This window comes from Clupea harengus, unplaced genomic scaffold (genome assembly GCF_900700415.2).
Source record: "Clupea harengus unplaced genomic scaffold, Ch_v2.0.2, whole genome shotgun sequence".
Classification (NCBI taxonomy): Eukaryota; Metazoa; Chordata; class Actinopteri; order Clupeiformes; family Clupeidae; genus Clupea; species Clupea harengus.
This window is the reverse complement of record NW_024880279.1, coordinates 2,452-17,284: the sequence shown is the minus strand read 5'-3', so window position 1 is coordinate 17,284 and position 14,833 is coordinate 2,452. Positions and strand designations below refer to the sequence as shown.

Below are 14,833 nucleotides of genomic sequence, written 5' to 3'. Positions count from 1 at the left end.
ATCACAGTCTCACTCAAATTTAAATTTCAGTTCACATTTTTTGAAGAGGCAAGCTGAAGTATGTGGATATGCTGTCACTCTGGTTGAAGTGCCAAGTCTTGCCACAACGCCTCTCTCACTGAAAGAGGTACTAGAGAAGTGCCACCGTTCCATCTCCCAGTGTGCACCTGGGATCAATGCTTTCCTGCTCGCTCTGCCTGGGGGTCACTTTACTGATGAAGACGAAGAGGAGTTACAAAGGATTCAATCCATTTTTGGTCCTCGTGTGAAAGACTACATTATGATACTTTACACAAGTGTGTCATGTCCCAAAGGCAAACCTTTACAGGATAGTCTGCAAGAAAACACAAATCTAGAGCAGCGATGTCATAAAGGTTGCTTTGTGCTTAGCCAGGAGGGTGGGCATGAGCAGATATCAGAAATGCTCAAGAAGATTAAGAGCAAATCAGACAAATGTTTCACCACTGATATGTTTGTGGAAGCTCGGATAGAGGAGAGAGGGAGGCTCCAGACAGAGTTGGAAAAGAAAATTGAGGAGATGATGAAGCAGCTAAACAGCTCACCAGGTAAGACATATTTTGCTTTCCTATTTTGCTGAGCAATGTAGTGGTCCATAGCTGCAACTACATCCAGAGACATGGCTACATCCAGACACATATCTACATCCAGAGACATGGCTTCATCCATAATATTGCATTTATAAATATTTACTTCACATTTTCTTATGTAATAATTTGGACACAGCATTTATGGAATGGGAGGTGTGAAAAAACAACATGTTATAATTACTAAAAGTGTATCAAGCACCATATATTTTACATATTGTAATCATGTTTGTCAAGTGGTGTTATTTTTGTGTGTTTTGGGATTTTTTTTTACCTGATCCAGTTGCAGTTTATTTACTTATACACATACAAACAAACATGGCATGATTATGCATGTTATTTATTCATAATTTATATTATTAATTATTATTATTAATTTGATAATTTTTAATAAATAAGAAAATGTATGTAATATAATAAATTAATACATCAATTAAATAAGAACATAAAAGTAAAAAAAAAAAAAAAATCAAGGCTCCACAGAGGACATGATGATCCCTTATCTTCCGATACTGAAGCCACACTTCCTGAAGCCCTCCACAACAATGCCCCTGTCTTTTAGTCCCTGGTACGGGTGGCAGAAAACTTTGGCAAAATGGGCCTGATTCACCACAAAAGAGTTGTTATAGTGGCAGAGATTGCCAGCCACCTTGGCAAACTCTGCCTTTAAAGGGCCAAAGAATCCCACGTCCAGGCGCTGCAAAACGTGGGAGCAATGCGGTGGAAAACACAGGAATGTGGCACCCTCTTTCTTTGCCACCACTATCACCTCCACCGTGAGGTGGCTCTTGTGTCCATCACAAGTAAGGAGCAGAGGGCGCTCCCTGTGGGCATGGGCGATGAAATTTGAGGAGCTCCCCGTCAATGTGCCCTGCAGGCGACTTACATACAGGGCACCCGGTGGTCCTCCTTGGGTGTAGAGACCTCTGGGGTAATGTTCCATATAAATGATGAAGGGAGGAACATCCTCCTCAGCCCGCGTGAAGCAGGCCAGTACCGACAGGTGGTCTCTTGTCCCCTAGGCCTGCTGGTACACATGAAAATGTCAATGTTAGTCGCCAAAAACAACATCTCGTTTTCCTTTTGTGATTATTCAGCCAGATTCTGGGGCCTTGTAGGGAAAGATGAGCGCTTCATTCAGCTGGCTAGGCTGATGAAGGCATTACTTTGCATTCCACATAGCAATGCCTCCTCAGAGAGGACTTGCATTATGGTTAACTATATTAATTATACTAAGCCTCATTCAAAGTACACCCCATCTAAGAAAACACTCAGGGCAGCCAAGTCAGCCACTACAAAACAAATTTTTGCCTGCCTGAACAAAAAAGCTTTCCTCATTTCCGTTTAGGGTATATGTCTTGACATAGTTGGCAATTTGACTAAAATGTACATAACACTTAGCTTAAATAACCTTTTCAGTTTTTTTACAGAGTCATACAAACCCTCAAGAGGAGGGAACAGCTCAGACTCAAGTGATCACTCAAACTCTTTCGACCGCTCAAACAGTAAGTAGGATAAGCTTTGAAACACTGTAAAGAGAAGACCTGCATAGTGATGCCCAACATCTGTTTTCACTGGCGTAATTTGGGCACACTGATACAGAATCTACACATAGAGGCATTGGATTTAGCAAATGAAAAGCATTATAATTCCTTTGGCATCAGTATGGTGTAGGTAAGTATTTTTTTAGTATAGGAGGACAGTTGGTGAATGCCTGTTATTTGCAATGCCTTTTACCTTGGTGGTGGTCTGTGCACTCACAAAAGACCCTCAGAGAAAGAACTGCAAGAACTGAATTTAGTTTTGCTTACAGTGTTAGAGTCTGTGCCTTCTCTTGGTCTTATCTCTATGGAGGAAACCACCGGCAGCCCTTCAAATGGTGAGTTACTTCATGTGAAATGAGTGAGAATTTTAGAATGTAGCTTTCAATCTAAAAATTAGGACTTTTGGATGGTATACTGAATGACTAATAATTTTAAATAATTATATAATTCTACGTAAACTGTTGCCTACCTGATAAAATGCTGGAAACGTTTATTTTGGCAAATAATTAAACTTAGGTTTCCATTTATGCCCATGGTTATTTAAACAAACAAAATATAATAAAATCCATTTCGACCCAACTGATACTAGAGGAACTAACGTTTCTTGAGGTCAGTCTGTACAGCTGAGGATTGTACTAGCACCCTCATCCTCTCAACTTTAGAAACAAATCTGCAATTGCATATTTGGAACCTTTTTTTGGCAGTGTCAAGTAAAATATCATAGAAATGGTTAAAAAACTGTTGAAATCTTGAAACTGAAGGGCATATAGTAGGGATGGGAAGATTCACCGGTTCGCATCGATGCATCGGCATAAAAGCTCACGATGCAATGGCCCGGATCAAAAAAGTGTGCAGCAAAACAGCAAAGATTTGTCAGAGACCTTGTTATTGATTTGTTGTCTGACAAATAAATGAATCATTATGTACCATATTAAATTGCATAGAATTATATTCTTTTGCATCGCATCTCGTTGAATCACATCGTGTCGAATCGCACTGCATCGTGATAGGGGTGAATCGTATCGTATCGCATTAGTAGCTGCTTTTATGTATCTTTAATGTATCGGATCGTTGGCAATGCATCGAGATGTGTATCGCATCGTCCTCAGTGATGGAGATGCACATCCCTAGCATACGTATAGAGGTTCTCATTGCAGAGACATTAGTGACCACTAGAGGTCCTCTTCCACTCACATTAATGTTGCATAGGCAAACAACCATTCCTCAGTAGGGATGGGAATCGAGGACCGGTTCTTGTTGAGAACCAGTTCCCAGTGGAGCGATTCCTTGGAATCGTTAGCCAAAGTCCTAAACAGTTCCACTATCGATTCCAGTGCCGTTGTGCATGCGCGATGATGTCACACGCACGCAGCCTTGTTTTGTTTAGACCGCAGCCAACATGGCGTCTAGTCAAAGGCGTTCAAAAGTGTGGTTTTATTTCATGCGAAAAGATGACAACAGGGCCACTTGCAATGCTTGTCAAATGTTTATTTCGTCAAAGGGGGGAATTACTACCAATATGCAGAAACATTTGTCCACACAGCATGCAATAACTTTGCAGAAATGTCACATATTCGATGCCCTACGGAGTGACGATAACGTTAATGAATCTCAACCAAGCAACAGCAGCACGGCTAACGTTAGCGCTTCATCTGTTAATATCGAAGGTATTTTTGCGTTCCCTCACAATACATTTGCATTCATATTCCGTGTCATTCTGAAAGTTGTAGTTCTCAAATAGTGTGTCATGTAGGCCTAGTCATACTACATGTGAAAATTGGCTGAAAATGACATTGAAATAAGAAAATCAAATGGAAGATTAAATAAACAATCAATCCCAGAAATGACTGAGGTTACAGTTCGCAATTAGGGTCTATCAATTACTGTGAGTTTGCTGAAAAACTATAATTAGGCTACATTGAAACAGGAGTGAAATATAAAAAATTGTAATTGTTCATGCTTGGACAATGAAGCCTTCTTTATTTTCTTTTAGGGAAAATATTTTGACATAGTTGACAATCTGACTAAAATGTACTTAAAAATTGGCTAAAGTGTCAAACAAACCTTCAAGACGTGGGCAAAGCTCAGACTCAAGCGATCACTCAAACTCTTTGGACCGCCCAAATAGTAAGTAGGATAAGCTTGGAAACACTGGACGGAGAAGACGTGCATAGTGACGAAAATGTCTGTTTTTATTGGGCTTATTTGGGCTAACTGATATAGAATCTATACATATATGCATTGGATTTAGCAAATAAGGAGCATTATAATGACATTGGCATCAGTACGGTGTGCCTGGAAACAGGGATAGGTAAGTATTTTCTTAGTATAGGAGAACCTTTGGTGAAAGATTGGAACCCCTGATTTTAGAAAGCTTACGTTAACCCTCTCTCCACTGAACGACAAAATCTTACATTGTTGTTTCTGGCTTCATGGGACAAGTTTCAGACTTGACTATACCCATTTTGTAGACCTAGGGGCCTCATTGACGCAAGAGATGGGATTGTGCCAAAGTGGCTTACAAAACATCAAAGAACATTACTTATAACCAAACATTGAAGCATGATGTGACAATTTGGTGCATGTAGCCTACTTGTTTCATAATGGATCATCTCATACATCATGATTTCTTTTCTAAGCCGTATCCGTATGCTTTTGTAGTTGTTCCCAAGTTTTAGTGGGAAATCTAAGCACTGTTTCATAAACGAGGCCCCCGATTATTATAGTGCATTTTTTTAAAGTGCACAATAACATACTCTGCTTGGTTTTCACAAAAACACTAATATCTTCAATTTAATTTCCCATTAAAGAGTGACAGAGACTCTTCTGTTACTGTCCTCTCCTTGTCTCTCGTCTCATTGTTCTTGCTAACCAACACAGACAGACAGACAGACAGACAGACAGACAGAACGAATATAAAATTGTCACCTTTTGGCAAAATTAGCAGCTTTTACCTCAAAGTATGTCATCTATTTTTGGAAAACTTGGGGGTGGGGATCTTATTCTTATCAAAGTCATCTGTGAGTAGAAATAATACATCACCCTGTGGAAGAGGTCGACTGGTAATCTGGCCAAGGGGGCATTTTCCCGCTGGACCGACGCACCTTGGGGCAGATATTATTTAATTCATTTCTACTTCTCATTTAAAATTATGGCCAATGTCCGGCCCATAAAGCAGGGGCACCAGCCCATTGGTTCATTTTCTTTCTGTGGGCCCCCAAAAAATGAATCTAGAGGTGGATGCCGCCAAATGTAACAGACATGTTTGCTACAGGGGGGCAGTAGCTTCAACATCTACAGTACCGGACATTGTGCAGCAACAGGAGGAGTAGAGGTGGCGGGCCATGGACACTGCCAGGCAGAGGAGCAGGCGTGTGACAGGGGGGTCGAGGAGAGACAGTGAGCAGGAGCAGGAGGAGAGTGTAGTTGAAGAGCAGGAGGAGAGTGTAGTTGAGGAGCAGGAGGAGAGTGTAGTTGAAGAGCAGGAGGAGAGTGTAGTTGAAGAGCAGGAGCATGAGGAGAGTGTAGTTGAAGAGAAGGAGGAGAGTGAAGTGGAAGAGCAGGAGCAGGAGGAGAGTGTAGTTGAAGAGCTGGAGCAGGAGGAGAGTGTAGTTGAAGAGCAGGAGGAGGAGGAGAGTGTAGTTGAAGAGCAGGAGGAGAGTGTAGTTGAAGAGCAGGAAGAGAGTGTAGTTGAAGAGCAGGAGGAGAGTGTAGTTGAGGAGCAGGAGGAGAGTGTAGTTGAAGAGCAGGAGGAGAGTGTAGTTGAAGAGCAGGAGGAGAGTGTAGTTGAAGAGCAGGAAGAGAGTGTAGTTGAAGAGCAGGAGGAGCGTGTAGTTGAAGAGCAGGAGGAGAGTGTAGTTGAAGAGCAGGAGGAGAGTGTAGTTGAAGAGCAGGAAGAGAGTGTAGTTGAAGAGCAGGAGGAGCGTGTAGTTGAAGAGCAGGAGCAGGAGGAGAGTGTAGTGGAAGAGGTGAGCATGATTAACGCGATAAAATATTTTAACGCAATTAACGCAACTTTAAAAAAATAAAAAATAATAATAATTATTTGGATAGGACATGAAGTTACGACAGGAAGCGAGGCGGAGAAGAGGTGGGGATAGGATTGGGAAATTACATCAGGCCAGACCTGTGTCCCCTCGGGCAATGTAGCCCGTAAGTAGGGGGCTTGGCCTACCATTTTATGGGAGCGATGAGGGACAGGTGGGGCTTGAAAAGCCCCCCTTGTTCAAAGTGGGGAATGACAGAAAAAGTTTGAGAACCACTGCGGTAGTTGAAAATGGAGAGAGCTGAGGGATTGTTGGGCGGAAAGTCTCTGTTTTAAGAGCCAAAATGACTGAACAATTGACAAAGCTGAATTTAGCTATCACAGAAGCAGCTCGTCTAGAAGTTATCACCTTAATGCAAAGAATCCAGACAGAAAGCAGTCCCAGGTTAGATGATCGCCAACCCACACTCCACAACTTCTCTAGGAAAATAACTAGACCAGTCCGTGAAAAGGTTACCATTTGGGTTGCCGGTGACTGTCGGCCCATCAACATAGTTGAGGACAGTGGGCTGAATGAGGTGATTCAGGGGAAAATTCTTACGATTTACCGTCGAGGGGCACCATTGTGTTAAAAAAAAAATCCAATTAAACAACAGTGTCTAAAACACACACTGTCTGAAGTGATTACTCGTTTATTTATAAGATTTAGTCTTAAGAAGAAAAACAAACTTTTTATCGCGATTAATCGCGATTCATTAATTTCAAAATATGCGATTAATTAATTCGTTTTTTTTTTTTTTCTATTGACAGCCCTAGTTATTTTTTATTTTTTTTTACACCAATTTGTGGTTGATGATCATATAGATGTACACTTCACCAATCTACATGAAACTGGGTTTTGGTTGTCTGATACGGTTTGTGTCCCTAGGTGTGCGTTGCCCTTGGTGCTAGCGCCCCTTGAAGTGAGCTAGGGGTCAAAGCACTTTTTGGTCATTAGCTCACAACCCGCTTTACCAAAAATTGTTTATGGCAGGCTGGCCTCTAGGAGGCCCATTACACTAACTACGATTCATTTGTGGAGTGGCGCCACCTAGTGAATAATGTTCTGTGCTCGATCAGGCTTTAGAACAGATCTGGGCAAAGTGCGGCCCGCAGAGGTCAATTGTAAATTAGGAATGAAACGTAAATACCTGTACTTATTATACGGCTCTGCAGAATGTTCCAAAAAGTTTCGTTGATTTGAATGGGCCATCCCAACGTTCGCAGGTCTGTAATTTCTTTATATTCACTGCTGCGAAAAATGTATGACTTCTGTTATTGGCAACGGGTTTTGTGCTTCTAATTCACATCTTTCATATCATTCCGCAACGCAAGTAGTCCGGTCATTTAACGTAACTGAAAGTCATTGAAACTTGAAGTCAGAAGGTGGGTTGCTTCGCATTTGCGTGAAGAACTAAACGGCAACAAAATCATTAAAAAGCGATATTTTGGAGAAATGTCTTCTATTGTTTTGGCAAGTAACTGTATAATAAGCGGGATGTTTTTTTATTTCCGTAGGCCGTGCGTGTGGGCGTGCCTGCGACCATTTGCGCTGATAAAACTTGATATTACTATTAATTTGTATACTTATACTATTGCATTGCAAGCTTGCTCTCGTGTGTGTGTGTGCCATGTGTATTGATTGTCTGGGAACACCTTTAATACTGCAAAAACATGCTCATTTTCAAAATCGTTTTGGTGAATGTTGATTAAATGTTGATTAAATAATGTTGGCGTTTTTACTATGCCTGCACCAAATTTTTTTGATTGCCTAAATGTAACATCTACTCTTACCAGTAGCAGTTAATCAAAACCATACAATTTAATGTTTTTTTTATAAAGAGATACAACTTATATTGAGCAGAATTGAGTTCAGCCTATTGGTCCGGCCCTCCACAACAGTCCCACTATCTCATGTGGCCCCTTGGGGAAATGAATTGCCCACCCCTGCTTTAGAACATACCCTTGTAGTGAAGTTATTACCTAAAGATGAAGATTGTAGCAAAAGTTGGTAGCAGTGTTGATAACAGTGAGTGATGCCTTGCGTTGTCTGATACAAGTCTGTGGAGGAGGGTGTTACAGATTTAACAGAAAACATGAATATCACCATATTCAAGCAGAAATTCTGGAAAAGATTGACAATATAATGGCTAGAGCTGAAAAACAGTCCCTTTTCCGAGACATGTTTGTAGATGTATCTGAGACATTTCAGCAACAAAGCCAGAAACCAAATCCTGAAATTGTTTGTAAGTAGTCCCATGGGCCCATTGCTTCCATCAGTTCTGAAGCCATTAATAGTCCAGTAAAAAGTAATCAGACTTTTTCTTTCTCATTTCTCTACTCATTTCCTGCTTGAAATACTAATGTTTGCAACTAGGATATAGTATTATTCCCCAAAAAATGTTTGAAGGGTAAGGCCACCAAGATTTGTGATTTCAAATTATGGCATGTATGCATACTGTATTGTACAAACAGGTGTGTTGTGATTCTAACTGAAATCCCAACAATTTTTTATTTTGTCTTAATGTCAATCCATCCATTGATCCAAACACACATCCACCATCTCTCAATACCTGCCTGTCAACCATTAAGGCAAGATTGGAAAGGTGCTGAGATGGCGATCACCAATAGCAGGTATGTAACAGTAACAACAACAACAAATTGATAACAGGTATCCTACATTTTTTATTGAAATAGTGGTTGCTAACAACTTCGTTCACTTCACCAACATGTGGATCACACATCTAATTACAGAGGAGAAAGGCCAGTTTCTCTTTGAAGTAGTATTCTGTTTTCCCTAGCTTAATATCTGTCTGCCCATATGCACCACTGATTATGAAACATTAGTTTTGATACAGCACTCAGCCTAACAACCTAGAAATGAATGGAAGTGAATAATAGTATCCGTAGTCAGTTGTCTGTTTCATTCAGGTTTGGAATGTGCAGAATCCCATGTTATGGGCTTGGAACATGGTCCTCAGGGGTGTTTTGCATATCTTTATTTATTTGACATTGTTCACAACTACTAATATTAATAATGTTCCTCTTACTCCTTGAAAGCACTTGAATGTGTTGATCTATGAGATGTAATTTCCACATTTGTATATGTAAATCCTACTGAAGTCCTTCTATATTCAGTGATTATCAAAATGCGTAGTGTAAAGAAGTATAAAACCACAGATATTCAGGATGTGACCCATACAGCACAGTTTCTAGGGGTATTAAAGGTTTAGGTAGAGCTTCTACCCATAGACAACATGCCAGTGTTGCATAGTAATCTGGCATAGCTGTCATAGAGCTAGCTCAAGGCCAATCTGTTAATAACAGCTTTCTCATTGATTTTCTTTCCGTGCCATCTCAGCATCTTTGCCACCGATGAATTTGATGCTGTTTGGGAGGAAAGGAATCCAAAAGACATCCATCGGCAACATCATACTGTCAAGGTCTTACCCAATGCTGGATTTCAGTTCAGCCTTTTTGAAGAGGCAAGCTGATGTATGTGGATACACAGTCACTCTGGTTGAAGTGCCAAGTCTTGCCACAACGCCTCTCTCACTGAAAGAGGTACTAGAGAAATGCCACCATTCCATCTCCCAGTGTGCACCTGGGATCAATGCCTTCCTACTCGCTCTGCCTGAGGGTCACTTTACTGATGAAGACAAAGAAGAGTTACAGATGATTCAATCCATTTTTGGTCCTTGTGTGAATGATTACATTATGATACTCTACACAAATGTGTCATGTCCCAAAGGCAAACCTGTACAGGATAGCCTGCGAGAGACAAAACATCTAGAGCAGCAATTTCCTAAAGGTTGCTTTGTGCTTAGCCAGGAGGGTGGGCATGAGCAGATATCAGAAATGCTCAAGAAGATTAAGAGCAAATCAGACAAATGTTTCACCTCTGATATGTTTGTGGAAGCTCAAATAGAGGAGAGAGGCAGGCTCCAGACAGAGTTGGAAAAGAAAAACAAGGAGATTGAGGAGATGAAGCAGCTGAGCAGCTCACCAGGTAAGACATATTTTGCTTTGCAATGTGATAGTGGTCCATGGCTGCAACTACATCCAGAGACATTGCTACATCCATAATATTGCATTTAAAAATATTTACTTCACCTTCTTCTATGTAATAATTTGCACACCGCATTTATGGGATGGTAGGTGTATCAAGCAGCATATATGTAGCATGTCACATATTTTCCTTTTAGTCCTTGAAAGCTCTTGAATGTGTTGATCTATGGGATCTAATTTCCACATTTGTTATGTTTGAACTCTACGGAAGTCCTTCTAGATTCAGTGATTATCAAAAATGTTTTTATTTACACCACACATAGAGTAAAGAAGTTGTGAAAACACAGATATTCAGCATGTGACCCATACAGCACAGTTTCTAGGGGTATTAAAGGTTTAGGTTTCTACCCAGAGACAACATGCCAGTGTTGCATAGTAATATGTCATAGCTGTCATAGAGCTAGCTCAAGGCCAGTCTGTTAATAACAGCTTTCTCATTGATTACTTACATTTCGTTTTAATGGACAATGGAAATGGTGTTATAATCTCTCCATTCATTTCATTTTGTAGTCATTCAGAATCCAGACAGCACCCAAAATTGTGTCAGGATCGTGCTGATTGGGAATACAGGAGTTGGGAAGAGTGCAACAGGAAACACCATCCTGGGGAGAGAGGCTTTTAAACATTCACTTTCAAGTACATCAGTGACGACCCATTGTCAGAAAGACACAGCACAAGTAAATGGCCGATCTGTTGCTGTTGTAGACACACCAGGGCTGTTTAATACACGTGCCTCAAATGAAGATGTCCTGAAAGAAATTCTGAAGTGTTTCAGATTGCTGCCCCCTGGACCCCATGTGTTCTTGCTGCTTCAAGCAATTGATTCCAGGATGACATCAATGGAAAAGGAGATGTTTAATCTCTTCAAAGAAACCTTTGGGACCGGGGCTGAAAAGTTTACCATTATGCTTTTCACTCGAGGGGATAAGCGAAAATATCCTTCAGTTGAAAACTACATCAAAGGAAGTCGTGCAATTCAACAACCAATCTCTTACTGTGAAGAACGGTATCATGTGTTCAATAACAACGATAAAGAGAATCGCAAACAGGTGACTGAGCTGATGGGAAAAATTGACAGGATGGTGGAGAAGAACGGTGGGGGTTGTTACACCAACGAGATGTTCCAAATGGCAGAAGCTGCAATTAGAGAGAAGTTTGAGATCATGATGAAAGAGAGGGAGCTGGAAATTGAGATGGAGAAGGAACAGCTCCAGGCTACATTTCATGAGGAATTTAGAGCAATGATGGACGAAATGAGAAGAGAAATACAGAGGGAAAGAGAAGAGAGAGATAAGCTGCTGAGAGAAAAAGAGGAGGACATCAAGAAGGAACTTCAAAGAAGAGATGAGAGAGAGAGGAGGGAAAGGGAAGAGAGAGAAGCAGAGGATAAAATGAGGAGAGGTATAGAAGAGGACCAGAGACGGTCATGGACTAGAACCTTAGAGGAAGTTGAGCGAAAGCATAAGGAACAGAAAGAAGCGTGGGAGATGGAGCACAAAAAACAACTGAAAGAAGAGAAAGAGAGAGCAGCAAAAGAATACGAGGAATGGCTTGAGAGGCAAAGAAAAGAGAGATCTGAATTTGAGAGATGGCAAGAACGAGAAAGAAGGCGAAGGGATGAAGAAGAGAGGTCTAGGAAGAAGAAGGAGGAACTGGAGAGACAGAAGTTAGAGGCTAGAGTGAAGGATGCTGAAAAGCTGACTGATGAGATTCACAAGGAGAAAATGAAAGAGTTGCGGGAGTGGGAAGATAAACGAAAGAAAGAAAAACTAAATCAGCAAACGGAGAGAGAAGAGTGGGAAAAGGTGCAAAAGAAAATGAAAGAAGACTTTGATACTGAGAAGGAAAGAGCAAGAAAAGAAAGGGACTCTAAAGAAGAAGCACGAAGAGAACAAGAAAGGAAAGAAAGAGAGAGAATGGAGAACAAACATGCAGAAAAGATAGAAGAGATGAAGCATGCTTGGGAAAAGCAAGAAAGGGAGTGGACTAAAGCAAGAAAAGAAGAAACAGAAAGAAGGCAGAAAGAGGATGAGGAGAGTCAGAGGAAGATCAGAGAGCTTCAGGAAGAATTAAAAAGACAAAAGGAGGAAGAAAAGAAAAGGAGAAAGAAAGAGGATGAAGACAGAGAGGAAGAGCACCAGAACAAGTTAAAGGAAAATGAAGAACAGAATCAAAAGAAAATTGAGGAGATGATGAAGCAGCTCAACAGTTCACCGGGTAAGACATATTTTGCTTTCCTATTTTGCTTTGCAATGAAGTGGTCCATAGCCACAACTACATCCAGAGACATGGCTACATCCATAATATTGCATTTATGGAATGGGAGGTATAAAAAACAAAAGGTTATTATTACAAAAAGTGTATCAAGCAGCATATACTGTATGTTACATATTGTAAGCATGTTACATTTTTTCCTCTTGAAGCACTTGAATGTGTTGATCTATGGGATCTAATTTCCACTTTTGTATATTTGAACTCTACTGAAGTCCTTCTAGATTCAGTGGTTATCAAAAATGTAGACCATCCGTAGTGTAAAGAAGTTATAAAACCCCAGATATTCAGGATGTGGCCCATACAGCACAGTTTCTAGGGTTATTAAAGGTAGAGCTTCTACCCATAAACAACATGCCAGTGTTGCATAGTAATCTGTCATAGCTGTCATAGAGCTGGCTCAAGGCCAGTCTGTTAATAGTTTTCTCATTGATTACTTACAGTACATTTTAAAGAAGGTTATTAATGGACAAGTGAAATGGTGTTATCTCTCATTCATTTGATTTTGTAGTCATTCAGAATCCAGACAGCACCCCAGATTGTGTCAGGATCGTGCTGATTGGGAAGACAGGAGTTGGGAAGAGTGCAACAGGAAACACCATCCTGGGGAAAGAGGCTTTTAAATCTGCACCTTGGGGTACATCGGAGACGACCTGTTGTCAGAAAGACACAGCACACGTAAATGGCCGATCTGTTGCTGTTGTAGACACACCAGGGCTGTTTGATACAAGTGTCTCAAATGAAGATGTCATAAAAGAAATTGTGAAGTGTTTCAGCTTGCTGGCCCCTGGACCCCATGTGTTCTTGCTGATTCTTTCAATTGGTACCAGGATGACACAAGAGGAAAGGGACACGTTGAAACTCATCAAAGATACCTTTGGGACCGGGGCTGAAAAGTTTACCATTACCCTTTTCACAAGAGGGGATCATCTAGATACTCATTCAATTGAACAGTACATCAAAAGAAGTCGTGCAATTGAACAACTAATCTCTGACTGTGAAGGACGGTATCATGTGTTCAATAACAACGATAAAGAGAATCACAAACAGGTGACTGAGCTGATGGGAAAAGTTGACAGGATGGTGGAGAAGAACGGTGTGGGTTGTTACACCAACGAGATGTTCCAAAAGGCAGAAGCTGCAATTAGAGAGAAGTTTGAGAACATGATGAGAGAGGGAGCAGGAAATTGAGAGAGAGAAGGAACAGCTACGGGCCAAATATGAGAGAAAAATAGAAGTACATCATCAAGAAACAGAGGGAACGAAAAAGGAGTAAGAAAGTGGATAAAGACAGAGAGAGAAAGAGAGTGCATGTATACTTTCATGAGACTATTTATCCTACAAGCAGCTATTTTCTAGCAATTGTTATTGTCTCAATAACTATTTTATAGTTTTTATCCCAGCTGTCATTGAGTTTGACTTTTTATCCCAGCTTCCATTAAGTAATTACCATTTAGTATTAATTTTATAAAACTGCCTACACACAACATGTTTACATGTCCGATGGTTTCTGAAACCTGTCACTCAAAGAGCAAAACCCTACACCAAAACTAAAACCCGATTATCTTTCTTTAACTCATTTTTTAATTCAATACAACATTTCTTGCAAAACATTACAAACAGCAATCAGACACTGAACACGTGTGTGCCTCTATAAGGCACTGCCCTTCAAAATGCAAGACAAAGGAGGACATTGGTTTCAATAAGCTTCTTAAAACAAAGATGGACACACATGGTCTTCTAGTTTGAATTACTCTAGTTTAATTAGTTGTTTACAGGACATGTCTTTGAGAACATTTCCACTAGGTTGACAACACCCCTCCTGATGCTTTTATCTCTATCCTCTGTCTCTGTTTCTCTCCCTGTGCTTTTCCACACAAGAGTTAGACTAAGGGCAGGAAATGAAATTAAGGGTACTAAGTGTTGTATGTTATTGCAAGATGATTTCTTTGTTGTGTTTGATTTTATTTGAATGGTCTCAGTGTGAATGGTGCAGTGGTCTCAGTCCTGCAGCTGAACAGATTCGTTTTAATAAAGGTCTCAGAAACATGGGAATTCTGATCCCTGTAGGCTGCATTATTAACAAACCCCTCCATTTGTAAATAACTTCATACCCTCTGAATGTTTGAGTGTTTCATGTCTTCTCTTAGGTATTTTCTAAAAGATTGCTTTGCTTTAATTATTCATTTCAGATCAGTTTGAATGTGTAACTGAACTGAATCTTGGTGTTTTTGATATTTTTGACCTTTTGTTGGAAATCTTGATCTGTATCTGCCTGGTCTGAGAGTTTTACCTTGTTTTTGAACTCTGCTCTTGTGTCT

The 14,833-nt window shown here is 40.5% G+C and overlaps 1 protein-coding gene across 1 annotated transcript; it reads left to right on the top strand.

Moving 5' to 3' along the window:
* The first annotated feature begins 526 nt into the window (after window positions 1–526).
* Window positions 527–13,788, top strand: LOC122131768 (GTPase IMAP family member 4-like). Its single transcript, XM_042706436.1, is given in 3 exon segments — window positions 527–566; window positions 13,024–13,687; window positions 13,689–13,788. Coding segments are annotated over 3 exon segments (792 nt in total). The 5' UTR covers window positions 527–538.
* Window positions 13,789–14,833: the final 1,045 nt, after the last annotated feature.